This window comes from Ovis canadensis, chromosome 2, assembly GCF_042477335.2.
Source record: "Ovis canadensis isolate MfBH-ARS-UI-01 breed Bighorn chromosome 2, ARS-UI_OviCan_v2, whole genome shotgun sequence".
In the NCBI taxonomy this organism is placed as follows: Eukaryota; Metazoa; Chordata; class Mammalia; order Artiodactyla; family Bovidae; genus Ovis; species Ovis canadensis.
In genome coordinates this window covers 241376223-241398326 of record NC_091246.1, presented here as the reverse complement: position 1 = coordinate 241398326, position 22104 = coordinate 241376223, and the positions used below count along the sequence as shown (strand labels likewise).

Genomic DNA, 22104 nt, shown 5'->3' with positions numbered 1-22104 from the left:
TATTCATGTTCATATTATTTTACATTAAGTAAACCTCTGCTATCTTAAGAGTTTTGTGTTTGTTTTCCCATAGATTATAAGATATAACTGTATAATTACAAATAATAAGAGAGATAATTTTAACAACACACTTGTAATTTTATAGGTATAATGTAGGACTAGAGAAGGCAATGGCACCCCACTCCAGTACTCCTGTCTGGAAAATCCCATGGATGGAGGAGCCTGATGGGCTGTAGTCCATGGGGTCGCTAGAGTCAGACACGACTGAGCTACTTCACTTTCACTTTTCACTTTCATGCATTGGAGAAGGAAATGGCAACCCACTCCAGTGTTCTTGCCTGGAGAATCCCAGGGATGGGGGAGCCTGGTGGGCTGCCGTCTATGGGGTCGCACAGAGTCGGACATGACTGAAGCAACTTATCAGCAGCAGCAAGGTAGGACTAAGACAGTCAATTCAAAGAAAAATAATACCATGAGTAAACAGTAATGCAGGTAGTAAGAAGATATGGCAAAAAATTAAATAGTGGTATGTGAAAAACCAAAGTTTAGAAAATATTCAAGAAAAGGCCTGTTTAGCAAATAACAAGCCAGTATCAGCCACCAACTCTCCCTTACAAATACACTCACATCAGGAACATACACAGAGACAGACAGGTTAAAAAGTAAGAAAGAAGACATACAGATGGCCAACAGGCGCATGAAAAGATCCTCAACGTCATTCATCGTCAAAGAAATACAAATTAAAACCACAGTGAGATATTACTTCACACCTATTAGGAAGGCTATTGTAAGAAAGACCAGGAATAGCAAATGTCGGTGAGGACATGGAGAAAGCTGAACCCTTGTACATTATTGGTGGGAATGTAAATTGGTGCAGCCACTGTGGAAAATAACAGTAGATTCTCAAAAAACTAAAAATACAACTACCATAAGACCCAGCAATTCCACTCCTGGGTATATATCCAAAAAAGAAAAGAAAAGAAAATACTAATTCAAAAAGATAATGCACCTCAATGTTCATAGCAGCGTTTATGATTGATGTGGAAGCAACCTGTGTCCATCAACAGAAGAATGGACAGGATGTTATTATTCAGCCACAACAAAGAATGAAAAATTTCCATTTACAACAACATGAATGGATTTGGAGGGTATTGTGTTCAGTGAAATAAGACAGAGAAAAAAAAATACTGCGCAGTACCATTTATATGTGGAATCTAAAACAAGCCAAACTAGAGAATATAACGAAAGGAAGCAGATTCACAGACACAGATAACAAACTAGTGGTTACCAGTGGGGAGAGGAAGGGGCAAAATAGGAGTAGGGGGTTAAAAGGCACAAACTATTAAGTGTAAAATAAATAAGCCACAAGGATACATTATATAACAGAGAATATAGCCAATGTTTTATAATAGCTACAAGTGGAATAGAACATTTAAAAATTGTGAATCACTATGCTGTTCACTGTGGCTCAGATGGTAAAAGCATCTGCCTACAGTGCGGGAGACCTGGGTTTGATCCCTGAGTTGTGAAGATCCCCTGGAGAAGGAAATGGCAACCCATTCCAGTACTCTTGCCTGGAAAACCCCATGGACAGAGGAGCCTGGCAGGCTACAGTCCACGGGGTCGCAAAGAGTCGGACACAACTGAGCAACTTCGCTTCTTCATGCTGTACCCTGGTAGCTTGTAACACTGTATGTCGACTGTGAGCTGTGCTCAGTCACTCAGTTGTGTCTGACTCTTTGCGACCCCAGGGACTGTAGCCTGCCAGCCTCCTCTGTCCATGAGGAATGTCCAGGCAAGAATATTGGAGTGGGTTGCCATGCCCTCCTGCAGGGGATCTTCCCAATCCAGGGAAACCAGGTCTCCCTCATTGCAGGTGGATTCTTTATCAGCTAAGCTAGCACGGAAGCCTGTACATCGACTATATCTCAATTTTTCAAAAGTAAAAATATTTTAAAAAAGAAAAAAATGAGAAAGAAGTACTTTCTAAAAAAACTGAGTAATCTTTTTCAAAAGGACCAGGGTTCCTACTCAGAGTGCTGGGGTCTAGAGTAGATCACTTCTTATTTGGCCCAGGGTGGGAACTCATGTCTGATGGCCTATCGGTCCCCGCTTTCCACATCCCATAAAGTGAAGCCTGCTGGTTGACCTCCTGACTCAGTAAGCATACAACAAATTAAAGTCATTTTCAGACATGCAATGAAGCTTTTCTCCCATGCACTCCTTTTTAAAATGTCATTTGAAGATGTACTTCAGCAAAATAGAGGCAAAACTCCAGAAAGAGAAAGCTAAGAGATTCACAAAAGTGTGGAATTAACCCAGGAGTACAATGAAATGAAATACCAGAGGTCTATAAAACCATCAGTCAAAATTAGAACAGGAAGTCAGAGGGTTTGGAGAAGAATGTCCTTAAGAAAAAAATGGGCTTCATTCAAAACATAATGTAATTAAGAAGCTGGAAGATTTTAATAACCTGATTTAAAAGGCATGTTTCTTTTCTCAAGAAGAGAAGAGAAAAGCAATGAAAAACTCCCGGAGAACAAAAAGTTGTATAAGAAAGTCGTGGCCCAGATACGAAGCGATTAAAATGTAACATGACTTTGAGTATCTAAAGGAATGTAGAAAAATATATTTGAATTTGGAGCCTGGAGCATTTCCTGCTCAAGAGCATTTAAACTATAAGATCATAGTTCCTTCTTCAGAGGTACCAGAATGCTAGTTAGTTCTACAGGGAATGATGTTTGCATAGTCACAAAGTTTTTTAGACATTTTATTGATTTTTCAACTTTGAAGTTCAGAGATATGCAACATACAAAACCAGAGCATTTTAATTGTGGGTACAGACCAGATGCAAATGCAATGGCTTAACAGGAAGAGGGAGGCAAGAGTGATTCAGGAGGATGTCTCATCTTAGCCAGGAGTCAAGAGATGTTACATGAAATTAGGGGCACAAGAAAAAGAAGCTGGAAAGTGTGTCTCTAACCGAACTCTGAGGGCAAAGTACCTTTGCTCAACTTCTTGTCTTTCATAGCAGGACACTGTTAGCCCCTCAACAGCCACCTCCCCTCCTTCCCTTAGAACCCATATATCTCAGGGAGGCACATGGGCTACTCAGAAAAACATTATATTCCTCAGCTTCCTTTGCAGTTACGTGTGACCAGGTGACCAAATTCAGGCCAACTGGATGTAACAGAAGAGACGTGCCTCCCACTAGCTGAAATATGGGTGGAGCCGGCCACCTCTGACCCAGGACAAGAGTTTTAGCTAAGACTTATATGTAAGCTATGTGTCAGGTAATTTTCTAAGTGCTTTGAATGTATCAACTCATTTTAACCTAACGAGGGTGTGTATTTCCTATTGCTGCTATAAAAATTACAGCGCTGATTTTTTAAAATTATTATTATCGATTTTGGACGTGTTGGCTCTTTGTTGTGGCACACAGGCTTCTGCGTTGCAGGGCACGGGCCCTAGACTAAGAGCCCTTGGTAGCTGGGGCTTTCGGGCTTAGTTGCTCTGCAGCATGTGGGATCTTAGTTCCTTGACCAGGGAGCAAACCCACGTACCCTGCATTGCAAGTTGGATTCTCAACCACTGGACCCCCAGGGAAGTCCCTACAGTAGTGATTAAAAAAAAAAATGCTCTCTTACCATTCTGGAGGTCAGAAGTCTAAAAACAGCGTGTCAGCCAGCCTTCTCCCTTTTGGAGACTCAGGGAAGAATCCATCACTTTGCCTTTTTCAGCTCCTAGTGGCCACCTGTAATTCCTCAGTTCACGATCCTGTCCTCATATCACTACAGTTTCTTGCTTCCATCATTACAGCTCCTATTATTATTTTGATTTCCCGCCTCCCTCTTATAAGGGCCCTAGTGATTACATTGGACCAACCTGGGCCACTCAGGATAACATCTCAAGATTCTTAACATAATCATTTCTGCAAAGTCCCCCTGTTTTTGCCATTTAAGTTTCTAGGGGTTAGGACATAGATATCTTTAGAAAGTGAGAGTGTTAGTCATTCAGTTGTATCCAACTCTATGCGACCCCATGGCCTACTAGGCTAACATCTTTGGGGGAACATTCTTCTTTCTATCTTAGGTTGGAACTATATCATGCCCATTTAACAGATGATGAAATTCAAGCACAGAGAAGTTAAGTAGTATGCTCACAGACACACAGCTCATAAGTGGCAGATCCATGATTTAAACCTGGCCAATTTGGTGCCAGAACCAGTGCTTAAAACAGGTAGTTTTCTGTCCCAGCAGAGTTCTGGCTTTCTGATGACTGTTGAGCCACCTCACCAGCCCTGGATGTCCTGGCGAGAAAAATCAACATCCATCTTTCTAAGTCACTGTGACTGGGGGAATCTTTGTTAGAATAGCTTCTTATATAGAAATCAATAGCTACTCTACATAATTAAAAATAATGATTTTATGTTATTTTATTCTGAATGTTTAGAATCTTTCACAAGGAAAGTGTACTCTTTATTCATTTCAAATGTGTTTCAGTCAGAGGATATGGCTGCCAATCAGTCTACATCACACCCTCACTTACACCCTTCAGGAACTCTACTGCCTCTTGGATGGAGCCCAAGCTCCTCAGCCTAGACTCAAGGCCAGCCCTTCATCCATCTTTCTATTTCTCATTGCTTCCCTCTGTGGAAGCACCCTCAGGCCAAACTAGCATTTACCGGGGCCCCAGAACAGACCCGTGGCCATGCCCACCCCTCATGCTGTCCCCTCTGCCTGGAATCCTGCCCCCTTTTCCTCTCTCCCTTCTGCCCAGCATGTTTCACTCAAAGCCCATCTGAGAACTTCTATTCATCCCTCAAGACCTAGCCCCAATTGCCCCTGGAGTTTTTTGTTTATCTTGGTTTTCTCTGTCCTGTTAAAAGATTTTCCTCATATGAATAGTGATCCAAGTCATAGTGAACACGCTCTTCACCTCTAGTCTACACACACACACACACACACACACACACACAGACTCACACACACACCTCCCAGGAAGATCAGGCCTCTCCTTCTTTTGCTTCCGTTCATATGTTCCTGCATCGAAATAGCCAAACCAGTACACGTTTCCTATGATCATTGTTTACTACTAATATTTCTTATTATGTTAGGATCTGGATCTTTAACAGCCTCCAGCACCAATACAAGAAACAAAAACACTGCTAGGGACTTCACTGGTGACCCAGTGGTGAAGACTTTCCCTTCTAATGCGGAAGTTCAATCCCTGGTCAGGGAGCTAAGATCCTGTATGCCTCGTGGCCAAAAAAAAGAAGAAGAAGAACAAAACATAAAACAGAAGCAATATTGTAACAAAGTCAATGAAGACTTTAAAAATGACCCACATTGAAAGCAAACAAACAACAACAACAAAACAAATGACAGGCTAAGCCTAAGGATGTCTGGCAAAGTGTGGATCCCTCCCTTGAAGATCACCCTGATTTTTAAAAATATTATTTTAAAAATATCATGAGAATGAACGTCTGGTTGTCTGTCTTTCTGGTGCCCAGCGCTCGCTGCTCTGTACACTTGCTCTGTTCACAGTGAATACACAACAATGTGCTGAAGGTTCCTGTTGGTCTCCCAACCAGTGAACTTAGACACAGAGAGGTTGTATTATTCCCTATTGGGCTGTAACATATTACCTCTAACTAAGTGACTTAAAACCACATGAAATTTTCTCTCTCATGTTTCTGGAGTTTAGAAGTCCAAATGTGTCTTATGAGGCTAAAAATCAAGGAACTGGCAGGGCTGCGTGTCTTCTGGAGACTTCAGGAAAGACTCTGTTGCCTATCTTTTCCGGCTTCTAGAGGTTGCTCTCATGCCTTGGTCCGTGGCCGCTTCCAGGGCTGGCATCGCTCTCCCCTCGCTTCTGCCGTCGCATCTCCTCTTTCTCACCCGCCTGCCTCCTTACGAGGACCTGTGCTCATTATACTACATTGGGCCCACCTGGTTAACTTAGGCTGCTCCATCTCAAGATCTTTAACTTAGTCCCATCTGCAAAGCCTCTTTGGCCTTGTAACTTATTTCCAGATTCTGGGGATTTGGACACGGACACGTTTGACGGCCATGACCCAGTCCATCAGCGAGGTGAAGTGACTAGTCCAAGATCACACAGTAGAAAGCGACAGAGCCACGACTCTAACCCAGGCCTCTCTGGCCCTAGAGCCAGTCCTCCTCACCTCCTTTCAGCACCAGAATCAACAAGCTGAGGGGGGTAGTTTGTGTCCCTTTGGATCCACACGCACTACCCATTGTTGGTCCGGGCCCCGCCCAGCCCCAGGCCTGACTCCACAGCTCCCACCCTGATGCGTTTGATACCCGTTCCACCCACGTTTACATGGGGCCTCCGCAGCCTAAGCAGGAGGACCCCCCCCCCCAGCTCTGCAGCCTACCTCCCACCAGTGTCTGTTTGTTGAGTGGGTCTATGAGTGAGTGAGCAGACAGAAGACTGCTGTCTCCAGCCCCTTTTCTCTAGCTCCTGCCCCGGCGTGAAGATGCTCCCCACCTGGTGAAGCCACTGAGGATGCCTGACTTTCGGCCCTGGGCCCCTGGTTCTCCTGGTGGATGGTGGGTCCTTTCCAATCACTCAAACCCTGGAAAAAGACTGGCCCTCCCCAGGGAGAAGGGGCACAAAACCTGAGCGCCTGGCCTGGAGATGGAGGACCTGAGGTCTCTCGGTCCCTCCTGTGGGTATGACGCTTTGTCAGGAACTTCCAGTGGTCAGTACTTTTGGGCCCAAGGACCACAGCACCCTGGCCACCTCCATGGCCTGTCTGGACTCAGCCCTCTGAAAGAATTCCCCTTTCCCGGGCCCACAGCCCACTCACTGCTGGCCTTCCCCTGCCTCCACCCCAAACCTCTGCTGTTTTCTGATCTCTGTTCTGACAAGCACCTCTGCCCTCCTCGCCCAGAGTGTTCCCATCCCCATCCTGGGCCCGTGGCAGCATTAGCGAGTTGAAAATGCAATTACATTTTGATTATTCTAGTCCCAGCCAGACAGAGGTTACTGTAAGTCACGCTGGAATTGGGAGGGAGAGGGAGGTAGCACCTGGGGGCAGTGCCCAGGCTGACACTTGAAGACGGATGTGACCGGGCCCTGTGGCTCAGAGGCTCAGAATTAGATCAACAAGGCTGGAGCTGGCTGGTTCCAGGAAAGAGGTCGCGTGGCCAAAGGTTGACTGACAGCTCGGGCAAAGCAAAGGCTTCAGGCTGGCCCTCCCTGGGAGGAGGAGGCATCAGGTTGAGCGCCCAGCCTGGAGATGGAGGATATGAGGTCCCTGGGCACAGGTGCTTTGCCAGAAGCCAAGGGCTCCCAGAGGACTTCCTGGGGGGCACTAGTGGTAAAGAACCTTCCTGCCAATGCAGGAGACTTGGGTTCAGTCCCTGGGTCAGGAAGATCCCCTGGAGGAGGGTATGGCAACCTCGTCCCATATTCTTGCCTGGAGAATCCCATGGACCGAGTAGCCTGACGGAGAGTAGTGACTTAGCAGGCACGCCCAGAGGACAGTTCTGTTGAGCCCAAGGACCAAACCACTACAGCTCCTGGTGGGTCTCCTAGAGCATCAGTGGCCCCCTTGGGGGCCCCAGAATTTTCTCTGAGCAAGATACCCCAGGGTCTCTACTCCATGCCCCTAGAGGCCAAATAACTGGCCTCTCCCACCCTCAAGCCATGGCTAAGGGAGCCAGACTCCAGGCTAGACGGACCTGGGGACCCAGAGCCTCCTCCCTGGCCAGGGTCTGGTAGGGGAGGAAGAAAGATCTGCTGCTTCAGGTTAGAAGGAATCACCCAGGATCCTTGTCCTGGGGAGCAGCCTCTGGGGTCCCCAGGAATGAAGAAGGATCCCTCTTAAGGGGAGATGGGACAGGCTCTGTGAAACTGGATATTGTGGGTGTGGGGGTGGATTCTCAGCCTGACTCTTCCCCGCACAGACACGTGCATCCCCAGTACAATGATTTGGGGGACCTGGGAAGCTCCTTGTTCACTCCAACCCAGGGTGTCTGGGAGGCCCTGAATCACGGCATTCTGAGCTGTACGCTGGGTTCTAAGCCAGGCTGTGCTGTGCTCAGCCGGTGCCCATCACCCACACAGGCACAGAGGGGTCTGTCCCTTTCACATCACCGCCTGTACTTTGTTTGCTGTGGCTGGCAGCTGAGTGTCCGCGGGGGATCTGCCTCCCATCCCCACATGTGCCGCAGCCCACTCCCCAGCCCCTACCTAGCAAACAGTCACAGCTCTAGATGGGCCGGGGACGGGGGGGGGGGGGTGGTTCACTTGGGAGATTAGATGAGTCATCGCTGTGGGGGCAGACGTACCCAGTTCCATGCAGGCGCACTCACAGAGCCATGGACACAAAGGCACACCACTCTCACATTCCCACACTCACAGGGGAACGAACTGGGAGGCCATGCTAGTCAAAGCTATAATCACACATCCAGACACACCGAGAGACAGACACCCCCAACACACACACACACACACTCTTCATAGACCCAGACACCAGTATGCACAGAGACAAATCAAGACACGCATCATACAGACACATCCCACCCTGGGTGACTCTAGTCATCAACCCAGAGCCTGTCCCCTACCCCCATGCATGCTCAGACACACACACACACACACACACACACACACACACACACACACACACACACACACACACACACAGAGCCACACACTGGATTCCCCAGACATGTAGTCACAACCCTTACTTCTAAATACAGACACTCAAACTCTCTCTTCCCCCTGCCCCCCCCCCCCCCACACACACCCTCATCCATTCCCTATAGCAGGCAGGCACTTCGGGTGGCTCTAGTTGGGCGGGGCTGGTTCAGAGCCTTGGAACCTCATGGATACTCTGAACGATCACTTACTGTGCAGATGCCACCCAGGGACAGAGTGCTACGTAAGAACCAGCCTCGGTCCTCCTTCCGGCCCTGGACAGGTGAAGCAAGTCCCTGACCTGCCCCCAGCTTCCCTCCCACACCCTCCACGCCTAATGTGCATCTCTAGCTCCTTCGGAAAAAAGCCTTTGGCTGCAACAGGGAAGATGGAAGTTCCAGGTCAGGAATCCCCTCCCAGGAGGGAAGGGGTGTGAGTCTCTGAGGGTCAGAGGAGAGGGTGAATCTGATGGGTTAGGAAGGTCCTGTCCGGACACAGAGGAAGGTCAAGGTGACGGCTCGATGCCTAAGGGGTCACCCTTCACTGGCTTGTGGCTCCCGGAAGGCCCAACCGCCATACTTCTGTCCCTGTTTCTTCTTCTGCCTTGAATCCACCACCCCTGCCCCCCGCCCCCACCGCAGGGCTTCCTTCTCATTAAGTCTCTATGTCCCTGCTCTAGGAGACTGTCCTGATGTCCTGGTTGAATCAATCTGTCCTTCTGTGCCCCAGCAGCTCTGTCACATTGTAGAGGACTTGCCTGCTGTGAGTCCACCTGCCTCCAGCCAGCCTGGGCACCTCTGTCTGGCAGAGGAGGAGGATAGACCTGGAGAACTGGGCAGGTTTGAATCCCAGCTCAGTCTCTGCTGTGTGACTCTGGACAAGTCACTGAACCACATGAGTCCAGGGTCCTTATCTGTGCAATGGAGGTGGTGAGCAGCTGCCTCACTGGGTTGATGTGAAGATTAAATGGGATCATGCATGGCGGGGACTGTGCAAATGGCAGCTGTAATATTCTAGCTCATTGCCTGACACACAGCTGAGAAAATGTTTGTTGAATTCATCAGCCCCCTCTGCTCCACTGCGTGCTGCCCCTATCTATCCTCCCTGTCTTGGGAGGGGTGAAGCAGTCATGAACAGAAAGGACTGGAGGGCAGGCAGAATCAGTGGCTGGGAGATGGGCGAGCAGGGTCTCCAGGCACCTCTGGGAGCTCACTGCTCCAGCAACAGCTGGAGCCTGGCAGGAGACCGTGCTGGCGACGCTCTCGCCCTGGTCACCCACCTGTGCCATCATCCTCGTCAGCTAGGTGAGGCAGCGGGCAGAGGTGGAGCTGGGACCCACTTCCGGCACTGTGGCTCTCCGAAGGTGCCCGAGGGCCCGCGGGCACACAGTAGGTGCGCTCTGAATGCAGCGTAGGCGGAGGCAGGAATGTTGAATGCATGCGAACGTAATGAATGAACGGATGGACACATGAATGAAGGTGGGATGGACGCGTGAAGTCGTGAGCTGGGAAGGACGAGCCTCTCCCTCCACCCTCTGAGACTCGGGGATTGGGAGACCTGCAGCCGAGACAGGCTGGGGGCCCCCTCCCCGCCCTGCCCCTCCCGCCCCGACCCCCCCTCCCCGCAGCGCGCAGCTCCGCGGAGCCGGCGCCCAGCCACAGCCCGCGTCTGAGCCGGCGCTCGCGCCCAGCCGAGCGAGCCCAGACAGCGCAGCCTAGGGAGGGGGCTGCCCCAGCCCGGTGCCCTCCCCCAGCCCCGGGCCCCGGAGACCGGCCTTCCGGGAGGGGAGACGAAGTCCCGTTACACGGTCGGGGGATCAGCAGCCGAGGACGCCGAGGTCCCGAAGCCAACAGGTGAGGGGCTTGGGGGACCCTGGGCCCGGGGTGGGCGGTTCCAGAGGACCCTCGGCGGGAGCCAAGGGTCTCGGGAGCTGTGACCTGGGTGCTGGGAGGCTGGGTCCTCAGCAGGCTCTGACCTCTTTCCGGCAGGTTCCTAAAGAACCTTTCGCGCCCACAGCCCCCGAGACGCAGTGAGGTCCCGCTGGGGAAGCAAGTCCGTCGGCGCCAGGTGGGGATCTAAAGGAGAACCCCTAGTGCTCTTTCGGGAGTCTCCAGGGATCCGCAACCCTTCTACACACATCTGGGGTCTTCCAGGCCCAGCTTGGTGGGAGGAGGGGTCTGAGCGAGGGAGGAGCAGCGGGGTGCGAGGCCAGATTTATGAATGAAGAGGGCGGCCGGCGCGCCGTCCAGCGACCCCTAGCGGCCGCTGGGGCTCATCGCGGTCGAGGGATTCAAAGTGAGGACTATCTGGGGCCGGGGGTGCTGATCCGCTCAGCCCCTGGGCCTGTGGCTCTCCCCTCGCTTTCAGGGAGGCTGTCAGCTCCACCCTGCACCTCCACCCACACCGTGTGTCTGTGTGGGTGTGTGTTCACTTAGGAGGGTCTGGCAGGTCTGGTGGGCGGGGCCTGGGTCTCTGAAAGCCTCCCTTGATCATTTTTTTTACAACCCCGAAATTCAGGCCCGCGAACTGACTCAGGAGAGAAGGTGTTTGCAACCAGGATGGCTTCTCCTTCCTAAGCTGTGGTGTTTGGTGGACTCAGACAGACCATAGTGGCCTTGTGACCTTGAGCAAGGGGCTCAACCTCTCTGAGCTTCTGTCTCTTCTACAAAGAGGAGCTCTTAATAGTGGTAACCCGCAATGGCGAGGAAGCCAGCCAGTTTCTGGGTAAAACCCTTGGCGTTCATTAGAGGTAATTTCTCCTCACTGGCCCTGTGAGGCAGGTTCAGTTATTACTCTACGAGATAGATGGGGAAACCAAGGCTGAGAGGTGAGTTGACCAACTGGTATGAAATGGGGATGCAAGGCTTTCTCCAACCATTTCAGGCTCATCCTAACCCACATGATTGGGAGAATTAAGACAGAGCTTATCTGCGCGTAACCCAGCACACTCCCTAATGTTCCCTTTCTTCCTTCCTTCCTTCAGAAGGTTTGGGGCTGGGACCCTAAACACCTGAGCGCAAGACTGGGCCCCCCCGCCCCAAGGGAAGTGGGCTGAAGCCTGGCCCAGGTGCACCCCTCCCTGGGGAGAGCCTGGGATGCCCGTCAGCCTTAGTGGCTCCTGAGCTCATGGAGCCCTCAGCTACCCCAGGGTCCCAGATGGGGGTCCCCACTGAGGGCAGGGAACGGTCCCCGGAGCCTCCAGACTACGAAGACGAGTTTCTCCGCTATCTGTGGCGTGACTATCTGTACCCGAAGCAGTACGAGTGGGTCCTCATCGCAGCCTACGTGGCTGTGTTCTTCGTAGCCCTGGTGGGCAACACGCTGGGTAGGTCTCTAGGTCTCTGGGGGTGCTGCGGGATCCCCCTGGGGACTGGGAGGGGTCTTGGGCCTCACTTCTCTCCCCAGTCCCTACCGAGTAGTGTGGGGAAGGGTCTTGCTGCTGGTGCCCAGCTGGACTGGGCGTGGCTCTGCCTCCAGCCTCATCTCTTCCCCCGCTCACCCTGCAGTGTGCCTGGCCGTGTGGCGCAACCACCACATGAGGACAGTCACCAACTACTTCATTGTCAACCTGTCCCTGGCCGACGTGCTGGTGACGGCCATCTGCCTGCCGGCTAGCTTGTTAGTAGACATCACTGAATCCTGGCTCTTCGGCCATGCCCTCTGCAAGGTCATCCCCTATCTACAGGTGAGCTCCGCCTGGGTGACCCTCGTGATCCCTCTGACACACCAAGCACAACAACCATGGCCTTGCTAGGTCTCAGGGACCCTTAGTCTTGACTTTCAGATGGTGGCTCAGTACCTCGACAGGGTCATGCTCTACTGTCAGCAAGGGCAGGCTACCAGGCCTGACACTTAAGGACACAGACACAGCCCCACGTATGGATACAGAGATCCCCTCCAGGTCACACCCGCAGACACACACACAGTCATTTGGGGACACATGTACAGTCGGGCACACGGTGGAGGAGACAGGCACAAGCTTGCAGTGACAGAGTGCTGGGCCTGCTCCCTGATCCGGAGGTAGGGCAGATTTGAGGGGGTCTGCTGGAAAGAGTCTGCTCCCCTTCCCTCCCCTCCCACCCCTGGCCAGGGCCTTCCCTTTCCCAGTGGTGGGAATCAGAATACCCAGTGGGGTTGCCGGGATGGAAGGAGGATTGGCCAGAGGCCAGGGTTTCATCCCTTGCCTCACCTCCCTATACCCCAGAGGGCAGGGGGCACTCCTGGAGCCAGTGCTCATCTGCATCTCTGGCCTTGGTTCATCTCTGCCTCCCAGAATGAGGACTCTTTTCCCTTACAGCCTGGGGAAAGGGATGAAATCCCAGGGCAGAGAGAATGCCTCTTGGTTTTCCCATTATATTGAGGTTTTCCACTCAATTGATTAACTCCAGCCGCCCTGAAAATAAAGACAGGCAGGTGAGGAAATTCACCTAAGGCAAGTTATTTAACCTTTCTGTTCTTCAGTTTCCTCATCTGTACCTTGGAGGTAAGAGTACTCACCTCATGGGTCATTGTGAGGATCCTGAGAACAGTGTCTGGCACGTAGTTATTTCCAAAAGTGTAAGTTTTTACACCTGCTATGTGCCAGATCTCAGGCTGGATATTCTCCACCCATAATTTCATTTATTCTAAAAAGAATCCTGCCAGGAGGATGATATATTCTCACTCTGCAGATGAGGCTCAGAGAGAGTAAGTGATTTGACCAAATCTACCCTGGCAGTAAGGCTTCCCCTGTGGTTCAGATGGCGAAGAATCTGCCTGCAATGAGGGAGACCTGGGTTCGATCCCGGGGCTGGGAAGATCCCCTGGAGGAGGGCATGGCATTCACCGGAGTATTCTTGCTGTGGAGAATCCCATGGACAGAGGAGCCTGGCAGGCCACAGTCCATGGGATCCCAAAGATTCGGACATGACTGAGTAAGCACAGCACAGCACCCAGGCCTAAGTGGTGGAGTCAGGATCAGCGCTGCACCTGGACGCCTGGTATTTCTGGGCTGTGAGCTCCATCACTCACCCCATGTCTCCGGGCGGCCCCCAAAATGATGGACATTGTGTCCCCATGGGGCAGGCCGTGTCTGTGTCCGTGGCAGTGCTGACCCTCAGCTTCATCGCCTTGGACCGCTGGTATGCCATCTGCCACCCTCTGCTGTTCAAGAGCACTGCCCGGCGTGCCCAGGGCTCCATCCTGGGTATCTGGGCTGTGTCGCTGGCCGTCATGGTGCCCCAGGCTGCGGTCATGGAATGCAGCAGTGTGCTGCCCGAGCTAGCCAACCGCACCCGGCTCTTCTCCGTCTGTGACGAACGCTGGGCTGGTAAGAGCGGGAGCCTTGGGAGGGCACCTGAGGCGGGCACCTCTGGGACACATACCCAGCGGTAGACATCTCCCAGGGCACTTTTGCAGTGGGCACCCCTGGGTGTGGCTCTCTTGGGAGGACTCTAGAACAGGCATCCACCAGGGTTACCTCCAGGGTGGGTACCTCCTCTAGGGTGGACATCTGTGCCAGGGTTCCTCCAGGATGGACACCCGTGGGCTGGGTAACTCCAGGGTCTCTCTGCCAGGGCTCCTGCATGGGGCTGAGCTGCTGGCTTTGGCTCTAGTCGCGGCTGGGTGGTGTTGCTAAGTGGGGCAGGCTGGGGGCCCAACCATTCCATCTCTTGGCCCCTGCAGACGACCTCTACCCCAAGATCTACCACAGCTGCTTCTTCGTTGTCACCTACCTGGCCCCGCTGGGCCTCATGGCCATGGCCTATTTCCAGATCTTCCGCAAGCTCTGGGGCCGCCAGGTGAGGCCCACTCTGGTGTCACTGTCTGGTCTGGGAGGGCACAAGGGTCCTCATCTGAGGGAGTACACAGTCCTCTGCCTGCAGAACATGCTGTTCTGGCTGCAACCAGAGAGGCAAGGCCTAGGGACAAACTCCAGGCCAGAAGTGTGAGGGTCGGCCCTGGAACCAAGTAGTGATTGACACTGTTCTAGTAGCAGCAGCTGCCTGCCACTGCCCTAGTGTCAACAGTTATCGGGCACTCCCAGCCAGTCTTGTATCCTCTCCACCACCAAACATTATCCCCACCTCCATATATGAGAGAACTGAGACCCAGAGAGGCAAAGCAACTTCTCCCAAATCCTTCACAGTGAGTGGAAGATCAGGGGCTAAAACCCAGGCCTGGGGGTTCCAATGCTTGGTTCAGGGCCTCAGCAACAAGAATTGTACCTCTGTGCTGCTTCCCAGTTAGGCACTTGGCTTGCGGTGTCTTCACAACGATTAATATTTAACCAAAGAAGCAGTATTACCCACAATACAAACACTGAGTAAGGGCAACCAGTTTGCCACAGCCAACAAGTAACAGCCTTCCTGGTTCCAGAGCCTTCCTTCTCTCCTCTATTACGAACTGACCGACAGCAAGTTCCATGGGGTGGGGTGTGGCGTTTGCCAAGGGAGGGGGTGCTCTGTGGCCCTTGGCACTGGCACTTGTGGGGGTGAGTCCTGGATCAGTGCCTGGACAGGGAGAGGATGCCAGCCTGAACACGAGCAGGCCTGTGGTCCACCAACACTTGCCATCTGCTCCTCTCAGTCCCCCAGTCAAGATGGCAGGGGTAACTATCCTTACCAACAGGAAAAAGTGCAGCGTGAGGGAAAGTCACTCAGTTGTGTTCGACTCTTTGTGACCCCATGGACGTACAGTTCATGGAATTCTCCAGGTCAGAATACTGGAGTGGGTAGCCTTTCCCTTCTCCAGTTCTGATATAGATTCTCAAACATTGTGCAAAGTGAAAGTTGCTCAGTCCTGTCCGACCAACAGGAAAAACCAAGGCTCAGAAAAGAAAAGTGAGTCACATACCAAGGTCACATAGCTCATGAGTGCTGAGCTGGCCCTGGGCCTCAAGTTGCCTGAACTCTAGCCCCATGCCCTTTGCTGTAGGGTGATCCGGGTGTCTAGTGTGGGAGAGGCTGTGAAAGCATCTGTGCTGCTCCAGGAGCCCAGAATCATCATAGGCCTATAGGCACCGACCTAGGCTGGGACCTGTGGTCTGAGGCCCAGGCCATTCCATGCTGCCACCTGTTCACCCCTTGCTTGGGCCTCCTAGAGTCAGGCACAGGCCAGGGAAGGCACAACTCATCACCACTGAGGAAAGATGGTTGGGTAGCTAGGAGGATGTTCAGGCCCCAGGCTGTGACCTGGGGACTCATCGAGGGTCCCCTACCTCTTCTACAACTAAAGGCCAATAACATGTTCCCAAGAGGTATATTGTGGGAGGGCTCACAATGAGCTAATGGAAAAACGGAAGTATACTCAAGTCCAGAATATTGGTCTTTATCATGATTATTAGCTCCTTCCTACTGCAGGGGTTTGTACTCTTGCTCACTTCTGCCCTGCCCCAGAGTCCAGCCCAGCAAAGCAGAACACCCCTCCCAAGGGGCTGTACCCACAACTGCTGTGTGCTGGACAGATCCCTGGCACCACGTCAGCCCTGGTCAGGAACTGGAAGCGGCCCTCAGTCCAGCTGGAGGACCAGGGGCAAGGCCTGGGTGCAGAGCCCCAGCCTCGGGCCCGCGCTTTCCTGGCTGAGGTGAAGCAGATGCGAGCTCGGAGGAAGACAGCCAAGATGCTGATGGTGGTGCTGCTGGTCTTTGCCCTCTGCTACCTGCCCATCAGTGTCCTCAATGTCCTCAAGAGGTGAGAGCACATGGGGAGCGATTAGGGGTGGGGAGAGGTGGTAGAGTCAAGAGAGAGGAGATTTCTCGGCTTTAGAGAAAGGACTGGCCCACTGCTCATTCACTGTGTGAGCTTGGGGCAGTTGTTTCTCTTTTTTGAGCCTCAATCTCCTGATCTGTAAAATGGGAATAACCCGCCTGCCTCCTGAGGCTATCGTGAAAATCCTCTCATCTGTTCACTCAGTCATCAGGTTGTAGGGGCGGGAACAGAGTGAACAAGTGCAGGGTACAATGTCCTGCCGTGGTGGAAATGACACCTGGTGGGCATGAATGGACATATTAATATATTACAATGTCAGCCAGCGATAACTGCTAGGAAGAAAAAAATGGGGAAAGGGGGTAGAAAGTGACAATTACTGAGATTGGTGGCGGTTTCTAAAAATCTTTTTTTTTTTTAAGATGTAATGGTTTTTAAAAAAAGCCTGAGAAAGTGACAGGGGGTTTCCCTGGTGGCTCAGACGTTAAAAAAAATCTGCCTGCAATGCAGCAGACCTGGGTTTGATCCCTGAGTTGGGACGGTCCCCTGGAGGAGGGGATGGCAGCCCACTCCATTATTCCTGCCTGGAGAATCCCCATGGACAGAGGAGTCTGGCAGGCTACAATCTATGGGGTCGCAAAGAGTCGGACACAGCTGCGTGCCTAAGCACAGCACTGTGTGCTCAGCCCTCTGCTGGGCACCAGCGCGGCTTGCCAGTGATTGCCTGGGGTCCTCTGGCTGAACGGGTGGCCGTGGTGGTCCTTCCTTCCCCACTGTCCCCCCACTCTCCTCAACTTTAAGCAAAGGGCTTTAGAACTAGAACGGGGTCCAAATTCTGCATGGTGACAGGCCACCAGACCTGGGTGTCTCATCGGTGGAGTGAGGAGGATGAAGGACTTGGGCCCTTCGGGGTGCTGGGGTGAGCTGGATGACGAGCCCAAATGAAGGGAGGGACCACGCCCACGGGTGTCTGGAAGAGCAGAGAGGCCGTGGTGGGGTGGGGGTGGGGAGGGCCAAACACCGGGCCGTTCCACAATGTGAGACAATCTGAGCGTGAGTTTGTGCTCCGCCTCTTCCCAGCTGTGTGGTCTTGGGCACATCACTTTGCTTCTTTGAATCTGTTTCTCTATTTGAAGGTCGGATGATGTCTATGACTCACCATGCTGCTGTGAAGACAGATGATAAAGGGGAAGGGGAGCCCTAGGGGATCAGACGGCCAGTGACTGAGCAGAGGTGCCCTGGCTCCTGCCCCTAGGCCCACTTCGGCCGCACACTCTGTGCTCAGGAACCCCAAACTGTGGTCAGGAACCTAGACCAGAGGCTCAGGAAAAGGCCATCTGGTGAACAGGAGGGACCGTGGGACTCCTGTACTTTACAGCCATTCATGAGCTGTGTGACCATGGCCAACTCACTTTCCGAGTCTTGGTTTTCCTATATGCTAGATGAGGATGGTGACTCCTGCTCGACAAAACACACACACACACACCCGGTTTCTGAGTGTCCTGCCCCCTGGTCCTAGGGTGTTTGGGATGTTCCGCCAAGCCAGCGACCGGGAAGCTGTCTATGCCTGCTTCACTTTCTCCCACTGGCTGGTGTATGCCAACAGCGCTGCCAACCCCATCATCTACAACTTCCTCAGTGGTGAGTGGACTGGAGACGCAGAGTAACAGAGGGTGGCAACAGTCCCTAGGACAGCAGTCTCCGCATCTCCAATCCAGGCTGAATAAAGCCTGCTCCCTCCTGGAGACTGTGACCCTGCTCTGGGCACCCCCACTCAGGGGGGGTGGGCGATGAGGAGTGGGAGACAGGCCACACTCCCAGTAGTGGCCAAAGAAGGTGTCCAGCACCTGGGTCCAGTTTTGCAGATGATGCAGACCAGTGGGTGGGCGGGAGCGCTGGGGGTGGGCCAGCTCCCCTCCACCCCTGCCTGACACATGCAGAGCAGCACGGATCAGCCAGTCTGGTTGACACAGGCTCCAGATGGAGCCCCTGTGTGAAAAGGTGACTGCATAATGAAGGCATGGAAGGAAGGAGGGCCACCAGCAGGGGCAGCCCAGAGCCAGGAAGTGGCTTCCCCATGCCCAGCTAGACACATACTGGCAGTATGGCCAGGATCTGGAGGGGCTACCCCTGAATCCACCTGCCTCCAGCACCAGCCCTGTCACTCTCCAGGCATCTGTGGGCCCCTCTCCCTGCAGGTCTCCTCTCCCAGCTGTCCCACAGCCCCCACCCCCTTCCACTACCTCCCAGCCTCAGGGCGGAAAGGCCCCACCCCGGCCCCCGCCTGGGCTCAGCAGAGTGTGACTCACCAGACCTCTGACTTGGACCAGGCCTGAGAACCAGATGACTCTTCAAGCCTGGACACAAAACGATTTTTGCAAAAACGTTGAAAAGTTAAAGGAGGGGCCGGGGTCAATAACTTAGCTTTCACCGAGACTAAAGAATCACTTAACAAAGGCTAGCCACTGGTTTCCGGCTCGGAGAACAGAAACGACCATGTGATGGAGAGCATTCCTTCACTGACTACATTTACTGAGCGCCCACTCTGGGTTGGGGGCTTCCCTGGTGGCTCAGACAGTAAAAAAATCTGCCTGCGACGCAGGAGACCTGGGTTTGATCCCTGAGTTGGGATGGTCCCCTGGAGGAGGGCATGGCAGCCCACTCCATTATTCCTGCCTGGAGAATCCCCATGGACAGAGGAGTCTGGCAGGCTACAATCTATGGGGTTGCAAAGAGTCGGACACAGCTGCGTGTCTAAGCACAGCACTGTGTGCTCAGCCCTCTGCTGGGCACCAGCGCGGCTTGCCGGTGATGAAACATGGTTGTTCAGTTACAGCACTGTCTATTGCCTGGGGTCCTCTGGCTGAACAGGTGGCCGTGGTGGTCCTTCCTTCCCCACTGTCCCCCCACTCTCCCAAACTTTAAGCAAAGCGCTTTAGAACGGGGTCCAAATTCTGCATGGTAACAGGCCACCGGGCCAGGGTGTCTCATCGGTGGAGTGAGGATGAAGGACTCGGGCCCCTCAGGGTGCTGGGGTGAGCTGGACGAGCCCAGGCACCGGACACAGCGCCTCATTTGAGCCACTGCTGCAGTCATCTTCACCACCACAGGGCAGAGGTGGGCAAAGCCTAGCCACAGATGGTGAGCCCTGAGCCCCTTCACCTACACGCCGGCCGGGGCGGAGGTGACCTAAGGTCCCTGAGCCAGACACCACGCTTTGAGCCGGCCTGAGCCAGGTCGCTGTCAAGGAATCAGGAGAAAATTGCATTTCTCCTTGGGAATCTGCTCCAGGGCCTATCCTCTCTCTACCTGGCAGGGGCGAGGTCACCTTGGGGCTGTCTCCTGCCCGGGGCTACCCTTCCTCCCTCCACCCTCCGCCCCCATTCACAGGCAGCTTGGCTGGAGCTATGTCGGTGTTCCTGGGCCGAAGGCCACCTCTGTCTGCTTATGGCTGCGTCTTCTGTCTCTCAACCAAGGCAAATTCCGGGAGCAGTTTAAGGCTGCCTTCTCCTGCTGCCTGCCCAGCCTGGGTCCCTGCGTCTCTCTGAAGGTCCCCAGCCCTCGCTCCTCTGCCAGCCACAAGTCCTTGTCCTTGCAGAGCCGGTGCTCCGTCTCCAAAGTCTCGGAGCATGTGCTGCTCACCAGCGTCACCACGGTGCTGCCCTGAGCGAGGCTCGTGCTGGTGGCTCTAGGGGGGTGTGCAACCTGTCCTCTGCCTGGGCTGCTCCTCTGGCTCCTGGGGGGCCCACCCCCACGCCTTGTGGAAAGACTGCTGGTTGCAGTGTGAGACCGTCTGGGGCGCCACTCCTGGTTTTCTGCCTGTTTGCCTCCGAGCAGTGTCACTTTCCTTCTCTCAACTGTGTCCCCAGTAGGGACACAGGTTGCGAGGATTAAGCACGCTCAGGATAAATGGAAAGCTCTCTGTAAACTGCAAAGCATTACAGACAAGATTATCATCTCGCTCCTCTCACTTGGCCATACCCCATGGTACCATCCATCGCCATCATCCTTCCAGAATTTGGCCCGCCTCCCAGAGACCTTCTCCTACCCAATTACAGGTCTTCCCTGGAGTCTGCTTTAAGGGTCCCAGCAGGCATTTCCATCTGGTCCAGGGGCTCCCTAAAGCCCAGGCTGCACTTGGCGGCCGCTCCTTGAGGCCTGTGTGAACTCATCTGAGCCCAGTCCCTCTCTGGTGGGAAAAGAGCCCCCCCCACCCGCCCCTCACCAGGTGCCAAGTGCACACACCACAGACTGGACCCTGCTGATTGGTGGTGTCACAGAACACTCTCCATGTGGCCGTCTGGCAAGGAGGCTAGCAGCCTGAAGCAACTGTCATTAAAAGCCTGGCACTGATGATTCTCTTTCCTTGTCATTGCACAAAATCTGGGCTTCTTAGGTTAGGAGGGAGAAGGTAGGGAGTGAGAAGCTGGGGAGGAGGGGGGGTCAAGGCAGCATTGGAAGGCAGCTCTCTGCTGACCCCTCCCACGTCTTGCCCCCGACACACTGAACCCCAGGTGGCTCCTGGGCCAGGCCTTGGGGCTCACAGGCTGCTGCCCCTCACGTGGCAAGATCCTGGTGCCAGGACCTCAGTCGTGGCCACACCTGTCAGCTCCTGGGCCCAGGAGCCTGTGGAAGGTGAGGGGGTGGGCAGAAAGCAGGGTTAACCGGTTTACTGTTATCTTCACTTTCTTGGAGATCAGGGCTTGCATTTCTTTTCTGTGAACTTACCGAATAAAAAGAGAAAGCCAGGGACTGGGCTCGACAGGCTCCATCTGCTACCAGATGATTAGAGGGCAGCTGGAGGCCCTGATCCTCACGGCCAGAGCAGGAGGTGGGATGCCTTCTGAAGGGCTCTCTGCTGGGAGGAGCGGCAGACAGCTGGCAGAGGCTGGCTCGGCCCTGTGCACTGCCAGCTCTGCTTAACCTGATTAATGACCTCGCCAGTCAGAAAATGGGGCAAAATGCAGCTCCTGCCAGGGACCCAGCCCAGGAATGCATCAGCACCTCTCCTCGTGGGCAGAGCAGGTGGAAGGAGTGGTCTGCACTTGTCATCCCTCTCAGAGGACTCGCCAGCCCAGCTCCTGTGAGTCGTTGCCAGGCTGGATGGGGTGTCCCACCCATTCTCCACTCGCCTCCCTCTGGCCTTGGGACCCAAAGTTGTTTGTCAAGTTTGTAGCCAGGCTTGGGGGTGCCGTGTGGTAGAATGAGGTGCGACGGCTGGCCCCCAAGCCTAGAAGCAGCCATGACCGTAAGGACGCAGCCAGGTCCCGGGCTCCTCAGTCCCAGCACATGACTGGCACTGTTCTACACGTGGGTTTCAGTGGACACATGGCTCAGTGGAGCAAAGAAACAAGAGAAGCTTCCCCTAACGTCTGCATTTCTACCCGACTCTCTGCTGGTTGAGCCCAGCATCATGGTGGGCCTCGGGCCTCCGTTTTGGGGGACTCAGATAATTCAGAGGTCACCAGGGATGAAGCTCAGTGACAAGCTTCTGAGGAGCCCAGGACTATGTGACCTAGGGAAGGGAGGCCCTGGGGGGAAACGCAGTGACAGGTTTCAGCTTAGGGGGCTGGCATGCTGAGGGCGAAACAGGTTCTAGGTGGCCCGAGAGAGAAAACCATAGCCAACGGGCGATATTTCCAACGTGGTGGGATTTGGGATCCACATCGGAAGGAGTCCCTGTTAGTCAAGGAGGAAATGGGCTGCCTGGAGAGGCACTGAATTGTCCCTGGGGGTTGGCAAGCAGAGGCC

General features: G+C 53.6%; 1 protein-coding gene across 8 annotated transcripts; it reads left to right on the top strand.

Annotated features, from left to right (window-relative positions):
- The first annotated feature begins 10018 nt into the window (after positions 1-10018).
- Positions 10019-20707, top strand: HCRTR1 (hypocretin receptor 1). Of its 8 annotated transcripts, none has more exons than XM_069574779.1 (10): positions 10019-10520; positions 10656-10734; positions 11185-11416; positions 11651-11992; positions 12174-12352; positions 13732-13975; positions 14332-14447; positions 16112-16338; positions 17873-17994; positions 19830-20707. In XM_069574779.1, the coding sequence occupies exons 4-10, from the start codon at positions 11794-11796 to the stop codon at positions 20018-20020; spliced, it is 1278 nt and encodes a 425-aa protein (XP_069430880.1). In that variant the 5' UTR covers positions 10019-10520; positions 10656-10734; positions 11185-11416; positions 11651-11793; the 3' UTR covers positions 20021-20707. The 8 variants fall into 8 exon arrangements, with proteins under 8 accessions (XP_069430880.1, XP_069430883.1, XP_069430881.1 ...); XM_069574782.1 differs by having other exon boundaries at positions 10199-10520; positions 10684-10734; XM_069574780.1 differs by having other exon boundaries at positions 10288-10520; positions 11185-11494.
- The last annotated feature ends 1397 nt before the right edge of the window (positions 20708-22104 follow it).